Source organism: Archocentrus centrarchus, chromosome 5, assembly GCF_007364275.1.
Source record: "Archocentrus centrarchus isolate MPI-CPG fArcCen1 chromosome 5, fArcCen1, whole genome shotgun sequence".
In the NCBI taxonomy this organism is placed as follows: domain Eukaryota; kingdom Metazoa; phylum Chordata; class Actinopteri; order Cichliformes; family Cichlidae; genus Archocentrus; species Archocentrus centrarchus.
The window spans coordinates 32,242,902-32,260,304 of NC_044350.1; the positions used below are offsets into that span (position 1 = coordinate 32,242,902).

General features: G+C 41.7%; 1 protein-coding gene across 1 annotated transcript in view; it reads right to left on the bottom strand.

The window, feature by feature from the left end:
• ripor3 (RIPOR family member 3) overlaps window positions 1-17,403 on the bottom strand; it is a 60,478-nt gene that overhangs the window by 15,903 nt on the left and 27,172 nt on the right. The window contains 8 exon segments of the mRNA XM_030729727.1: window positions 197-240; window positions 339-402; window positions 5,611-5,760; window positions 6,027-6,080; window positions 6,207-6,230; window positions 6,379-6,457; window positions 7,207-7,362; window positions 11,944-12,042. Coding sequence (XP_030585587.1) covers window positions 197-240; window positions 339-402; window positions 5,611-5,760; window positions 6,027-6,080; window positions 6,207-6,230; window positions 6,379-6,457; window positions 7,207-7,362; window positions 11,944-12,041 — 669 coding nt within the window. The 5' untranslated portion in view covers window position 12,042.

Genomic DNA, 17,403 nt, shown 5'->3' on the forward strand with positions numbered 1-17,403 from the left:
GTCTCCTACCAACTATTGCTAATATTATTATAATATATATATATATATATAATATATATATATAATGTCATGTAATTATGTTCTACATAAAGATTTTTTTATGCTGCTTTTATTACTTTTGCTGGACTTCACAGTAACAGATCTGGTTGAAATCCAGCTTGGCTGAAATTCTCGGTCTTTAAATAGGAAAGCCCACCTCGTATTGGTCTCCTGGACAAAGTCGAGCAAAGCCGATGAGACCTGCAAGTGAAGCACATGTTAAATGTTAGGAAGATAATGTGTAAACTGCTCAGGGCTTTGGATGGAGTGTGTGTTTGTGTGCGTATGTGTATTTGTACCCTTCATCTTGATGTGTAGCTCTCCTAGGAGGATTTCTAACTCTCCTTCCATAGCGGACATGTCCTGCAGAAGAAAAGTAAAGACAGGCAGAGGGGAATCTTGAGAAAAGAAAGATAAATCTTTATTAGGCTTCCTCTGACAGTTTGCTTTTCTAAAGAGGAGTCAGGGGGTGTCCAGGTCTTGGTTCAGCCTCCCTGGTCATCAACTGCCTGAAAACGAGACCTTTTAGCTCTGTGGTCTTTTAACTGTGGTCACCCTCAGTGTTTGATTGGCTGTCCCTCGCAAACAGAAGGTTTGAACAGCAGGTAGGAGGAGGTGCTGTGCTCACAGTCAGAACTGTGTGCTGGAAACAAGCATATTAAAGATAGCGACTATCGGCACCTGGGTGGCTTAGTGGTGAAGTCGGCGACCACATACACATACGCGGCACGGCCCGACGCCAATTTTGCCCGCGTGTCTTCCCCTGTATCTTTCCCCCATTTCCTGTCTCTCTCTACTGTCAATAAAAGCCGCTGTGGCCAAAAATGCAAAAAACAAAACAAAAAAGATAGCGACTGTTTATTACAGAAGCAAGAGCAGATAAAACTGCATGCACTAAATTCTGGAGCTGCAGGTAGGGGAAATCTTTGGAAAGTTTTATGCACTTCATTACCAAGAAATGATCATCAGTAATCCCTAATCTCTTCAGTCTGTATGGATGTTAAACTGAATCAGGACAAATGGGAGTTACAGTTACAGTGTGTGGAGAACCTGAATGAACTGTGTCTAAATAATAATGATAAAAAAGAATTTAAACCTAATGGGAGGGAAGATAGTGTAAACCAAACAGTGTCCCCAGTAAACCACAGTGAGCTCATTTAATTAATTGTTTAATCAAACTTTCTTTATGGAAAGCTTTAAATAATGATTATTGTACATCATCAAAACAACTAATCTGTATTTTAGTGCTGACTTCCTGGCCAAGAACTGGACTTTGCCAAAAAGAAGAGCAGATGAAGCAGCATGTGCTGAGCAGACTGCTGTCGTCTGTGTGGGCTGAATTTACAGGAGGTCACGCAGCACAGACCAAAACTGAGGACCAAAGTGGCCAATTTATGAGCAGTGAAGTCTTTGCAAAATCATTTGTAACATACCTTAAAGAGGACCTATCATGCATACCTGCTCATATTAAGCATTAATCATGAGGCCAGAGTGTGTGTAAGTAACAAAAGCTCCAAGAATAAGAATATGGACTTGATCTGATTTTGATTCAATTATTCTGGACACAACGGTGCACCACAGCTAAGCTGCCGTGCTGCCTGTCATCCTGCCACACCATTGCCACATCTAAGGCGACCAGATGACTGCCTTTATGTGAGACCGCACAGGATTTTTATTCCCTGTCCCCCCGTCTCCCATTTTGACTGGTTCTGCACGTTTCTACAGCTCGTCTTTCACCCAGTGTACACGAAGAGAAAGATTTTTTTTTTTTTAATACTCAGAAGAAGGTTAGTATGTCACCAAAAAGTCACAAGCTGAGCAGATTTTGGTGAATACGTCAACTATCACAGTGAAAACAATGCATGAGTATAATCTGAGAGGATAATCTGAGGAGGAAAATATGGTGCGAAGAGACCAGTGTTTATTTTCGACCACATTTTCATGACGAAAACGAGACGATAACTATAATTAAAAACTACCTAAAAGGATAAAAACGATGACGAAATTAACTGACACTTTCGTCAACAAATGAAAACAAGATGAAAATGCTTGGCAGGGACGACATCCAATCAGAACTGAATTAATTTTGTGACAGGGCGGGACAAATTAGGAAAACATCCAATCAAACGCACAGTTGCACAAATGTGCTCTAAACCCGGGAAGACCAAACTAGCCTGTGATTGTCTTTACTTCCGATAGAACTAAGTGATGTAAACAATGTCAGCAGGGAGAAAGAGAAGAGCCGATGTATGGACACATTTGTCCTTTGACGTTGTGACAAACAAAACAATGTGTAAACCATGTGGAGCGACTATCTCGGGTAAAAACACGACAAATCTTAAAGGACATCTGCAAACCAGTCACCCAGATCTCCATGCAAAGGTCAGCATTTTAACGTCATGCAGGGTAAAGTGTTTTTCCCAGTTTGTGTTTAGAGAAAATCTCCACACCGCGGTGGATTAGCCTTTATAATCTTAGTCCTGAACACTGCCCTGTACCTGTCAGAGCGTCCTGCTGTAAAACACTCGGATTATCTCAGTAAGGTGGTGTTAATGATCAGGTGTGTGGGAAGCAGGTGAAACACTAATGTTAGTATTATTAATAATATTCCATAACTTTGAATGAATGTTTAATTTGTGTAACTGTGTATAATGACTAATTCAAGGAAACTGAAGATAAAGCATTTACATTTTACACTCTTTATATTTTAGTCACTAAATCAACTGTAGATTTAGGCGACTATATTCTTACGATAATTCGACTAAAACTATTCAGATGACTAAATTATGACTAGAACTAAATTACATTTTCGTCAAAAGACTATGACTAAAACTAAATCAAAATTTGCTGTCAAAATTAACACTGGAAGGGACACAGCACGTGTCACGGTCCTGGGTTTGGACCCAGTGTTTTCTGTTTTTGGATTTTCCGATTCTGTTGATTCGTTGTTACTGAGTTCAGTTCTGTTTTGGTCATGGTTCTGCATTTAGTTCCTGTTCATGTGTTGTTTATCTTTGGTCCCAGTACCACGTTCGTGTGTCTTTGTCCTGGTTTCTGTCTGTCATGTGTAGTCAGTTCCTGTTTTACTTTGATAGTCTTTTGTGTCGTGGGTTTGATATACAGTTTTGCTTCGTCTGTCTTGTTAGTGTGATTCTGTTCAGCTGTGCTCCCTGATGTCTGCAGCTCTCTGTTGCGTCCTCATTGTTGGCGTTCCTCCTGCTGTGTGCTTTTCTGTCCATGTTGTTTGATCCAGTGAGTTTTGTAGCTTCTTCTGCTCGCTCGTGTTTTTGTGTCGAGTCCTGCTTTGGGGTCCTCAGTCTGCCTCAGCAGATCCATGACAGTATGTGTGCATCATAACTGGCTAAAAGTGTCAGATATGGCTCAAAAAGGTGTGCCAGTCTATCCCTGCTGAAACTCTGCCTGTTGCCAGGCAGAAAAGCAGCTGAAATAACAGTGAAATGAAAAAGAATACAGGAGTGTGTAAAGACTATCGCAAGAGAGCACAAGAACAAAACTTAAGCTTCCTTTTATCCTTATTGTATTTAATTAGCAAGAGAATTGAAATATAATATCCTGTACATGCTAAATGACAGTCTGCTAACATGCACAGTTCATTTTCTTATGTTTAAGTGAGATATGAATATTTTAAACTACCTCTCAGCATCGTTGACGTGTCCCCCCCACACACACACAAACAATGTGTACACACTTGTTTATGACAAAATCAAATAGTTTTAAGTCAAATAAACAATTCCAGGATCTCGAAGATTCTGGAAACGGTGACCTGCATGACGCTGATTTCTCCTGTAACCTACTTAAACTCCAGTGGATTCCTGGAAATAATAAGAGCTTCTAGACAAATATAAGGAAGTTGACTTTAACCATAAAACACTAGATTTCTGCTGATGGTTGGTAATTGGTCTGTTAAGGCCATATGCCAGGACCTTTTCCCAAGTCAGTGGAAATGTAGTCAAATCTCAGTAGAATTTACCTCAAGCAATTTCCATTTTTTTGAGCTACAGCTTCATAGAGCTCCATTTATTGTGGACTATGTTGAAAGTGCCTCCTACAAAACTGGAAGTCTAGTGAGCTGGAGTCATCATCACTTTAATGATTTTGTTTGTTACTGTATTTAACTTGTTTATGTATCTGTTCCTACAATATCCTGGAATTGGAGTGAGCTTGTGGATAAGAATCTGTTGGAGAAAAGAGCACGTGGAAGGCTAAAGAGCTCCACCGTTCATGCAGAAGGGAAATACTTTTAAGATGAAGATTCTCAGTCAGTGAGGTCATTCAAGTTATCTAGGATGAAATCATGGGGAACGTGGGGTCATCACCTCTTATCGAAGACGAGCTTTCAGTTCTGAAAAACTTCTTAGTTGAGCTCAGAGAGTTTCACTTTAAGGAGACTTCAAACTCTGAACATGCATCATTTTGTGGAGTGCAGGTTGAATGGAAGGAGACATAACAATGTGCATGTATAGGCGTGCGTGCCTACGTGGGTGCAGTCGCGCGCCCGTGTGTGCTGTGAAAGGATGAGCACAGCATTCTCTAACTTAATCATTAAATAATTCCCTTTATAAGTTTAAGGAGTCATCATGGGAATCCCCTCCTTACTTCTGGGGCCCATGAACCTCAAAAACCTTTGACTGCTGTGTGTGTGTGTGTGTGTGTGTGTGGTGAAGAGAGATAATCAAAAGCCAGTTTCCAGTTTTTCTGCTGGAGTTCCTGACCTCTCTTTGAAAGGTTCAGCAGTCATCCTGTTTTTGTGAACCTCATTTCATCTTTTGAAATGTGACTGATCAGGTTCTGTGTGTGTGTGCGTGCGTGTGTGTTTGAGGTATCAAAACATTAAGGGTGAAATGATGAAGTTGGTGAGGAGTTGAGGAAAAGAAGATGTGAGCCTGTGTTTGAAGCTGAGACCACAGACTGACTGTCAGAGGGCATGAACGAATCTTCAGTTGTCTTTTAATGGCCCAAATCCTGCTGCCACAAACAGAAAAATCACAGTGGAAACTTCACTCACATGTCAGTCAGAATATTTGATTTGGAAGCTTTATGGCCATTCAAAGGAAATGTTGCCACTCTGCTCCATGGAGATGATGGATCTCTGGGAGGCTTGAAGGCACACGGTAAGCTAGATTGCTGCCTAAGGTGCCAAGAAGGAGGAATAAATAATATTTGGTGTTTAGCAGTTTCACAGTCTGCAGGGAGTGTGTCTCCTACATTAACCCAAACATCTGATACTGAGGAGAATATGAACAGCTGACTGTTGGTCCACAGTGCAAAATGTACTTGAAGCTCTATAATTATGAGGTGCCTAATTTTTTCTACTCAACTACATCCACACCACATAACTTTTCTTTTTGAGGAAACAAAGAAAACACAAGAAAATATGGCGTGCATTCATTTTTGTTGCAAAATGCAACATCTCAACCTAGTTTGCAGATTGAAATGCACCTAATTTTCATAAACTTCAATCAATGATCATATGCGATTTTCCAAAAAAACACTGCCCCAACATGTCCTCACTTCCAGGGTCAAAACCATTTTGCACTGATCCCTGCATACCTGCAGGCTGTGTCTGTGGTTGCGGTTGAGCTCCAGCAGACTCTCCCTGGAGGCTCTGGTGGATGGGGACAGTGAAAAGGCTCTCTTCATGTTGACCGCTCCCTGACACAGTCTCCACTGAATGCAATATGTCTCATAGAGCTCCTCTACCTGCAGAGACAAGATACAGATGAAGAGCAACAATATCAAGAAAAATACACATTTCCACTTTCCATAAAACTCAGCTCGAGTGGTGGGTTGTCAGTCTGTAAAAGGTGTCACCCTGTGCAACAGGGCAACAGTCTGTTAGCTTTATCCTTCAACAGCTGCCACTGTGAGGAGAAAGAGCCCTAAATCTGCATGCAGCTGTTTAAGTACTCAAATTTCCCTCTTTTTTCCACAAAACATAAAAACGCTACAAAAAATCTCCATCTTACCTTACTGATCTGAAATTCTAATCGTCGTATGTATCTCTCCAAAGCTCTGATCTCCTGTGAAAGGAAGAAACACGATGAGTTTTTAAACAGTGAGAACTTTTTATTATCATATACTGATCCACATTAAATAACTTAAAATCTGATTTGTTTAAATGGAAGAAAAAAATGAAAACAGATTACCTTCTCCAGATCATAAAGAAAGGCCTATAAATGCAGAAAAATCATAATGACCATCATTACGGTTATCTCACACACACACACACACACACACACACACACACACACACACACACCACCACACACACACACACACACACACACACACACAGCTTCTTCTTTTCTTGCTCCTCACCAGTCTGGAGTTTCTTTTAGTCTCTCTCTGCTGTGAGGACAGGAAGTCCATCTCTGCCTGGTGACCCTCCAGGTAGTCCCTGAAGAGAAGCACAAGAGTCAAAGTGAACCAGGACATCAGTTCAGTACCAAACATCCATGCAGCAGAAGGGAACAGAAGTACTACTATATTTACTGTCAGTTTGGAACTATCTGTACTTGTATTGTGCAGTTGTGTTGATGCTACTTTGAAGTAATCTACTCCATCATATGTTAAAATAAATATGACACTTTTTACCTCATTACATACAGTACATTTGGCATCTATGTCAGCTAGTTAGCGACATTATAAACGCACGTGGGAGCTTTGTGTCACGTTTCAGCTTTTCTGATTTGCCGGTGCTTCAGTGACAGTGAGAATGTCACGTGGTTTTACTCGTGTAACTTTTTGACTCTCACAAAATGAAAACTATACAGCATTCTTTTTGCAAACATTAAACAAAATGCCAAAAATGTCGCAGTTTTCTTCTGTTCAAGTATCACTGATCATCTTATGACCTCCTCAAATTTATCATGTGGACTTTTGAAGAGGTCACAGATTTGGAACCACTGAACTAACTAAAGGCAGTTGAAGCTAGCCTCGCTCTGACCAGCTGCAACAGTAAAATACTACAGCGGGATGGGCTAATATTAAAATCAAGTCTAGTAATAATATGCTCTGAAGCACTTTTACTTTGGATATATTTGACTGGTAGTTTCCGAGTACTTCATTGGCTGCTTGTAGTTTAATGCTTAGTGTACATCATATAGCAGTGGGACACGTGTTTAAGTTCAGCAGTACCACACGTACTTGAGTCCTTTGCGTAGTGCCTGAAAAACCCGGTCGACTTGCTCCGGCTGCAGAGACCAGATAGCTCCCGACCCTCTGCGGGGGGAGGCGGGAGCCCTGGAAGATTTACTTCCTGTCATGGCTTTGACACGAAGAGAGTTACGAACAGAAGACGTCCTGAAAAACATAGAAAGTGAGTAAGATATTTGCATTAAATGCAATAAATTCATGAATGGGATGGAAGGAATTTTCAGTATTGGGAGAGACGTGCAGTCTTCAGCTGTTAGCAGACAGTAGTGGAAGGAGGTGAAATCTGAATGGTTATCTTCAGTTAAAGCCCTAAACACACCTTTAACCCTGCACCCAAGAAACCCGGATACAATCAGGTTTTTTTCTAGTTTCTTAAATGTCTCGTGAATGAGAATCCTGGCCACTGTACTCTGCAGAAAGGGAACAGGGAAACCAGGCAGGTATCTCCTGGAAAATGATGATCCTGTCGTCATGTGCTTGTACCTGAATTTCTAATCAGCTGTCTCTATTTTGTGTTTGTGTGGGGTGTCTGTCATGTTACAGTAAGTGTGGATCCAAACCAGCCCGCCTTTAGTGGAAGTGTTATAAAGCCCTCCAGCACAGAGTCTGCACTAATATAGGTTTACTAACCACATTACTCTATGAAGGTGCAGGACTGTCTGTGCAATAAATAAAATAAAATGTCTTTTGTGGAAAGTTTGTCCACAACCGTCAAGATTTAAAGAAAATACACCCTCTTTCATTTCTAAGGTTTATGTATCATGACGTAATAAAAATAATCTAGTCCTGAGCAGGTCTTATAATGATGTAAATACAACCTCAGATGAACTACAGAGCGGGACGTATCACACTGTGTCATAATTAATTTAACAAAAACTAAGCCAAAACAGGAGCAGCCTTACTGGTTCCATAAGAATTAGGAGGGTAAGTAGGAATCAGGTGCTGCAAGTGTGAGCGCCTCTGAAAAAGCAAAAGTTTTGCAGCATCTAGGTGTGTGTTAACACGACGCCCAGGAAGAAAAACATCAGCAAGGATCTTGAAGAAGAAGCAAACGTTTCTGCCCATCAGTCTGGGAAAGGTTTTAAGTCCATTTCCAAACAATCTGAAAGTGTGAAAGATGGAAGACATTCAACATAGTCTTTGACAGCCAGTCGTCCCAGGAGCGGATTCACCCCGAGGTCAGACTGTGCAGTACTCAGAGAAACTGCAAAACTTGGTTAAATTTAGCTTTCAAAGCTGCAAATGAAAAAACCACAGGGAACGAGATGTTTGGTCAGAATGCACAGCGTGACACTTGGCAAAAACCAAATCCTCTGTATATCAAAGTATTCTAGAGTCACATGTGAGGCCATCTGTCTGACAGTTGGCCTGAGCACAGGCCCGAGCACAGCAGCGAATCTTCAACACAACGGCGGAAGAAGAAACAAATCAAGCTGTTGCAATGCCCCAAAGTCCAGACCTCAGCCTATGCTCCCATCCGGACGACGTCTTTATCAGGGAAGGCCTTTCATGCCTCAGTGCTAAACTGCATGCAGCACCTATTACAGCGTGATGTTGTAGTAGAAGAGTCCCAGTGCTGAGCCGGCCTGCCTGCACTCCAGTTGAGCAGCAGAATCCTGTATCAGACAAAACTGGGACAACATTCCTCTCCCAAAAGTCCAGCAGCTACTCTCCTCTCCCGGAAGTTTCCTGACTGTTTTCAAAGAAGAGAGGATGCTACACAGTGGTAAACATGGCCCTGTTCCAACTGAGACATGTTGCTGCCATCAACTTCAAAATGACATTTTTTTCTTAAAATGGAACATTTTTCTTAGTTTAAGGATTTCATATTTTTCTGTGTTCTATTGTGAATAAATTGTGGGTTTATGTGAGTTCCAAATTGTCGTGTCCTGGGCCGGTGGCCCAGCGTTTTATGTTTTCTTGGTATTGTTTCTGTTTTCTCGGGTTGTGTTTTGTTATCTTTTGTATTTGCACTCAGTCATTTCTAGTTCCTTGTGTCTCCCAGTATTCTGTCAGGTTTGCGTTTCTGTTCCCTCCTCATACTTCCTGTTTATTTTGATAGTCATCCAGCCCCTGTCTGTTGTATTGAGTTTTGCTTCCCTCTGGTCTCGTCTTAGTTATCAGTGTCACCTGTGTTCCCACCTGTTTCCTCTTCCCTCATCAACCCTTCTGTGTATTTAAGTTCGTTGATGTTGCTTCGTCAGTTTTCCTGCGCTGTGTGTGTCCCTGCGTCCTGGTTTTTTGTATAAGTTTTGACAATAAATCCACCTTTTTATTTCGAACCTTCATCTGAGTCTGCTTCCTGGGGTCTTATCCTGCCTGCCACACACACCCTAGCCATGACATTGCATTGCATTTATTTTTATTTACAGTGTAACAACTTTTTTGGAAGTGAGGTTGCTGGGGATGTTAGGCCCAAAAATACTGGAGATGGAAGATGGAAAAATGTCTGGATGTTTGTGTTGTGTGTGTGTGTGTGTGTGTACAGTGTAAAAAAACACACACACAGGAAGTGGAATTGTGCTTGCGTTCTTTTTTAACCAGTTTTGTTCTCCGTCTCTCTCGTGGGACGGACACGTTTCCTGCTGGTGTTTATCACTCTGTCTTCTTTCATTCACAAACAACATCTGAAGGTTTGTGGTGCGTTCACTGTCTGCCCCTCAGTGGGTGAAGGGAATTCCTCCACACAATGTGACAGTTTTTATTTCCTCCCATTTATTGTTTCACTGCAGGGACAGAAACAGTTCAACGGAGGGATGATTGATAACAGTCTGTGTGATTCCAATATCTGATCAAAGTCAATAACAGTAAAATCACTGCATTCAAATTTCTGCTTTTTTTTTTTCCTCTCATTTATCCTGACTCCATGAGTCCCTCAGACTTTTGTCTCTCAACAAACTTCTGTTTGTTTGTTTCGTTTCAGTCAGCAGCAGTTTTGTCTTTAGACCTGATTTAGAGCTGAGTTAGAATATTTATTGTGTGAAGTGCAAAAACAATCATTGCCGGGGTGAACTGGGTGGAGACAAAAGCTGTCAAACAGTGTGCAGATCTTTTTGTGACGGGTGAGACACTCATTAACTGATGTCTGAAGCTCGAGCAGCGTCTACGCTCACTGTAGAGCTCCTTTCATAACTATACAGCATTTCCTCTTAAAAAACAGATGTTGGCCTGCATGTGTGCTTAAAGCTGATCAAATGGTAGCTGGTAGCCAGTTTGCTTCGTTTAACGATAAAAACTAGAAACAGCCACCTTTCTAAACAAGAATGTCGACATTTTATTCATAAATGTTATTTCATAACGCAGTGTAAATGCTGGAGCAGACAGCGTAAATATATCCACTGTCTGCTGCTTGGCTTGAAATCCTGGGACAATATGGTGGCTGTTGGCAGCTTTTGCTGTGGGAAGAAACAGTGAAGACTCTTCCCAGGGGAGGACGAAGCAAAGAAGACGAAGAGGAAGTGCGAGACCGACAGCAAAAACAAACCTTGGATTTGTTTAAACAAAACCACAATCAATAGTATGTAAATATTGTATGGTAATATATTAGTATATTGTAGTCTGTCCTGCAAGGTTCACCCACCACACCATACACTTTCAAATTAACCCATAACTGGTTATTTCTTACAGTATATATTATTATATTATTGTAGTAGTAGTATTTTTTTCAACAGTGTAAATTATATTTATATTTGGCTGCTGTTACACCTAAATTTCCCCTCTGTGGGACAATAAAGGCTGTTTCTTCTTATTATCTTTTGCAACTTAAAGCTGCCTAACGGCTGGCTAATTATCTTTTAACTAAAACTTGTACATCAGTGATCTGAATGTATGAATGCTAATAAACAGGAGGCAGAAGCTGGGGCTGGCTGAAATGGCCAAACTAACATTCAGCAGACAGATGTGCACCTGTAGCATCCAGCTGCAGGTTATTGTTGTGGTCCTCTTGCCTCTGGTGATGACCTGCCTCCTTATGGCTAGCCTCCCCTTCCTTCTATTTCTCCATCCCTATTTTTAGACCTGTGCTTCCTCCTGACAGGCGTGGCTTTCTGCTGGCTTCCCTGACTGGCACACCTGCTCACAATCAACCATCACTTGCTGCATTTAACACACTCCCCCCCCCCGCCCCCCCCCCCCCCCCCCCCCCCCCCCCCCCCCCCCCCCCCCCCCCCCCCCCCCCCCCCCCCCCCCCCCCCCCCCCCCCCCCCCCCCCCCCCCCCCCCCCCCCCCCCCCCCCCCCCCCCCCCCCCCCCCCCCCCCCCCCCCCCCCCCCCCCCCCCCCCCCCCCCCCCCCCCCCCCCCCCACACACACACTCTTCACCAGCCTGTGAGCTCCTGAGTTCTAACATATTGACATTTCTAAAGTATTCTTCTCTGTTAGTCTCACCCTGCTTTAATCTTTCATCTTTGATATGCAGCAACGTATCATTAGCCTCACAGCCTTTTTGGGCCAAACTGAGATATCTGCCCAAATTAATCTACAGTGTTAGCAAAGCAGAGTTAGTCACATAAATCAATTTGGCCAAAATATGACTTAGGTTATGCTGTGGGGCTAATGATATACCTCTAAATGCCACTTGAAAGAGATGCTTATGTGATCTTTTCTCTTAAATCCCACTAATAACCCACTAATAAGCCCATCACATGTAGCTACACCACACACACTTGCTGACTTGTTCCCTCTCATTACACAGATTTCTCTCTTCTTGGTTGTAACAGTGTGTCACTGACCTTTGCCGACCACTCAGAGAGGTGAACCCGGTGAAGGAACGGCTTCTGTGGATCAAGCCTCCATCCGCAGGAGAGTCAAATCGCAGCTTCACTGACATCCTGCAGAGTCACAGAGATTTTAGGCACGCCTGTGAGGAGATATGTGCTACCAAAACATTTCCCAACCCCTCGAAAAATACCATTTTATATTTACCATTTAATCCCAATGAATGGCCAGTCACAAAAACACTCACATAAAGACCGAGTCTGCACCAGCTCAGGGATGCAAGACAGACAGACTGACAGCTGTGCTGCCAGACTTTCATGAGAAATTCAACCACACTAATGTCACACCAGTAGAATTACAATACTGAGAAACAATAAAAAAAACCACGATCAAATCATGTATTCAGACACCAGCGACAACAGCTCTGAGCGGGCAGACCTTTGCATGAGAAAGAATGTGTCACTGTTTACTCTTTATTCAGGTAATTAGGTGGGTAAGACTATCTGTTAAAGCCAAGAATTTGAATAATTTTCTACCACCTCATTTATTATTTTTATATTTATTACAGTTTTTTGTTTTATGTTGTCTATTTTCACCATGTTCTTCATTTTCACAGACGCACAAACATTTAAATCAACAAGACCACCCTTACTCTCAGACAATGCAAAACAGGAAACAGAGCACCGACGTCTCTGGGACAAATTAACGAAACATCTTGAAACGGACCCACAAATATGCACACAAACCGGCATACAGCTGGAGGACACTTATACATGCACCATCCTCTGAACATGGCGGGGCTGGTTTGTTGGCATAGAAGATTCAGACTGAACAATCTCAGAAACTATCAACAGAATTAATGTTAGTCTGAGTGTCCAGAGTCCACGTCAGTCTTTAGATCTTGCATTTATTATGAGCAGGTGTGTACAGCCAGCAGAAGCAAAAATAAACCTGTTTATGCAAGAAACTGCCTTTAAAGTATAAAATTAGTAATTGTTATTATGAGGAAGGAGTCATGGGCTTGTTTTTTTGTTTTTTTTGTCCACCTTTAGTTCAGTAATTTTGTGTTTCCATGATACTCACTCTCAGTCCCTCTGCTCACCTGCAGCGATGTCCCTAGGGGTGTCAAACTCCAGGCCTCGAGGGCCGGTGTCCTGCAGGTTTTAGATGTGTCTCTGCTTCAACACACCTGAGTCAAATATAGAAGTCATTAGCAGGACTCCGGAAAACTCGCCTGCATACTGAGGAGGTAATTCAGCCATTTGATTCAGGTGTGTTGGATCAGGAACACATCTAAAACCTGCAGGACACCGGCCCTCGAGGCCTGGAGTTTGACACCCGTGCCGGAATGAGTGCGTATGCACAAAGGGGCAACCTGAAGCTGAAGTGGAAAAATCTGCAGTTCTTCTAATGGCCACATGAAAAACAAAAGGTTACTAAAAAAAGACTTTGGGCCTGTTTCCACCTTCATAACAACTCTGAGGCCTGTTTTCCACCTGCCAGTGCCAGTATTTGAACCGTTTCGCATTTTTTCCACTGTGAACGCACTCAGTGCTCGACCGAAAAACAGGTTAACTTGGCCCCGCAAGCTAGCTGGTCTTGAACCAAGAACGCATGACGAAAGTGGCAGAAGGGCGTGACTCTGCCGTCTCAACATAAAGTTTTACCGATGTTTTTTAACTGCATGGTGTGTATTACATGAGAAAAGCGAAGCGATTTTCACGGCTGTGAATTAGGTTGGGCTCTAAGGCTGAACACAAAAGTGCTCTAATCGCTGTCTGTGTTTCCCTCTGTGCTGCACACAGATGCTGCAGTCATAGGTGTAGGAACCGGGGGGGATGGAGGGGACGTGCCCCCCCCCAATATTGGAGACAGGCGCATTTGTCCCAACCAAAAATGACACAGCAGAGAAGAAAATATTTTGAAATCTTTAACTCGCGTGCTTTTATTTTGAAGGCACAACATGCACTCCCCCCCTTCCTCTGAAAGGCTCTGAGTGTTTGGGAGGTGGGAGACAGCGGCAGGAGTCAGAAACTCTTGAATGAGGTAAAACAGTCTGTCGGGATCGGTGCCATGAACAGAGCCGGACTGAGGCATAGGTGACATATGCGGCTACCACCACCAGGGGGCCCCCAAGCTCACATACATTTGTAATGAAACTTTATGCTAGTGCACTGGTAACATTTATTTGTGCACTGGTAACAATTATCTGTGCAATGGTAACATTTATTTGTGCACTAGTAACAATTATCTGTGCAATGGTAACATTTATTTGTGCACTGGTAACAATTATCTGCGCAATGGTAACATTTATTTGCGCACTGGTAACAATTATCTGTGCACTGGTAACAATTATCTGTGCAATGGTAACATTTATTTGTGCACTGGTAACAATTATCTGTGCACTGGTAACATTTTGTCCCCTTAGAATTATAAGGTTCTATCTACGTTCTGACCAGTTTTGAAATATTGAGCTTTAAAGTTTTTGCACTCTGTATAGCAAAAATTACACATGGACTAAGTCTTGTTCACACATGATTATGAAACACACCCTATATGTATTCTAAATCAATAATATCAAAATCCTATTAAATGGGTTTTTTTTTTGAACAAGTATAATGCAGATAGAACCTTCTAATTCTAAAAACTCCTTTTTTTTTGGAATTATAAGGTTCTATCTTCAAAATGGGATAACTACTACTGATTTCAAGAAATGAAAAATAGTTAACTTATAGTAAGTTTTAAACCATAAATTATAGATATAATGTATATCAGGGGTATTGAAATAAAATTTAAAGAGGTACAGTCAGACAAAATTTCACGAGGCCAAGGTCCGGAAGTCCAACTATATATATATATATATATATATATATATATATATATTATAATTAGTTTTGTTATTTTTCAGAGCATTAGTTTTTATATTTGGTTTCATAGTTTTAGTTTAGTTTTCGTCAGTTTTAGTTTTTCATACAGTATTTTGTCAGGTGCAAGAGTGACTATTGTGTAATAATAACTCGACAAAAGATACCATTTAAAAAATTGCATTCAACAACCAACTGTTCACAACATAGCAGCATTATGTGTTTAATGTGTTTAATATTAAAAGCGGCCTCAGGTTTACACAGTGTTGTGGGTTGCCAGTTGGGCTTCTTTTCATAGAGTTGGTTGCTTGTTTCTGTCACAAGATCTGGCAACACTACATCCGTCCCGTAAGCGGAACGGATGTAGTGTGTCTGTCCTCGATCTGTGAGGGGAGAGAAGCTAGAGATTTGAGGCTCCAGCATAGCACGAACAGGTAAGAAACAATTTGAAATGAGAAAAAAAGCAATTTATTAACTGATTATGTCGTGTTTTAGACTGCTTATTGCTAGCGGATTTATTCTGACCCAAAGTACAGGCATGACCGGTTCTGAATGACGGCTTTACAGCAGACAGCTGCTCAAACTTTTGCCGGTACTGCGTACCAGCGCAGAATGTTTTAGTGGTACGCAGTACCGGACCGTACCGGACCGGTACGGTCCGGTACGGTCCGGTACTGCGTACCACTAAAACATTCTGCGCTGGTGGTACGCAGTACCGGACCGTACCGGCTTACTTTCACCGTTCTCCCACGTTTGTGCGCTTCGGTTTCCGTGTCGAGACGAGGACCCGCCCACACTCATACGTAAAGGAGCAGTTCCCAGAAACGTCATTGAAACCGACACCAGCACTGGCACGAGCACCGGCACCTCAGCGGTGGAAAAGTAGCATGAGTGAGGTCAGTTTGGTACTTTTTGGAGCATTTTTAATATAATATCCCATGAATTTTCTGGCTTCCTGTGTGGTACAGAGTAGTGAAATCCTACTGATTTATTAGTCTGCTACTTGGCACTAATCCACCCATACAGTTTATGACTGCAGCTCATTAACCAAGCCTTTTTTCTACTGATAAATTAGCTCTCCACCTTCTCATCCAAATTAGGTAACTTCAAAAAAACAAAATGCCAGAGACCAAAATGCTGAAGCTCCAAAATGCTTCTTTGACCCTGATCGTGTTTTTGACTGCACTTCTATTTTTTAGATTTTATCTCTGACTCTTTTAATTCTCTGTAAAAAGAGTCGCTCCTGTTTTGGATGACGATGACAGTGGGAGTTGTTGACGTTTACTGATGTGTGTGTGAAAACGATTAAAGCTGCCGATGTCTTTAAATTCATCTGCAGGAAATAAGAAACAAGCATAATCAGATTATTCTGCTCTAAGTGAGCAAAAGAGCATTTCCTTTATGACAGTAGAGTGAAAACAATAACCCGAACACACACACACACACACACACACACACACACACACACACACACACACACACACACACACAGTCTGGATGTCATTTGCTCAGTCTCTTTCATGTGGTTCCTAAACACTGAGTATAGCTGGAGCTAAAACAACATGACTTTTTTTTGTCATCAGCTGTTTCTTCCAAACAAGCTCAAAATCAGTCACTGTTTAAATCTTTATAATCATACTTTATAATTTCTGTATATTTAATCATTGTGCAAATCTCCTTACTCAGCATCTGAGTAAGCCATAAACATGTGTGACTGAACATTAATAACAACCCAAATTTTCTTTACAGAAAGCTTTTTTTTCCCCCCCAGATGGACATCAGCAGGAGAGCTCTGTAGCACCACTGTAGAGCTAATTTAATAGGGTGAGTTGGCTCTTTTTTTCCTCACTCTGACTTTGTCGGTGAATGTCATGATGTTTTGCTTTAGGTGCTGAATGCTGAGTGGCTCAGAGTCTTTTCCAGGAACTGCAGATTTAGGTGCTTTAAACATTTGGCTTAAATTTTCAGGCCTTGTTTGCTTCGTTCACACAAACGCACATTTATACACTTTTATTCCACACAGAGCACTGTCTGTCACATGGATGGATGGATGGATGAGGGGAGCAAACTACCAACCTTTATATTGGCGGATGAGCTAATGTACCTATGAGCCTCACTATGAGTATGAATATTAAATATTACATGCACTTGCTATATGTGGAAAAGAGTAGATGTTGCAATATTGCAGGTATAGTGATCAAAACTAATTTATATATATATATATATATATATATATATATATATATGTATATATAGTATTATATATATATGTATGCAGTTTCTCTGACTAACTTTGTCACTGCACTTCAAAAAACTAAATTAAGGTCATCAACACTTCGTGTGGAAAGGCTTTGAACCAAGAGTATGGCAGAAATTCTCCATCCTGCCAATGTAAGTAGTTCAGAATAACCCAGTTTGGAGTCCTGACCCAGAATGTGAAACACACACTGTGGTCCTGATGCCAAAATCAACAGAGTCACCGAGCAACCAAACTCAACAGATGGGGATAGGAAATCCAGGTCTGATCATTAGGAACCAAAGTTAGCCAAGACACACACACACACACACACACACACCACACCCACCACACACCCACACACACACACACAC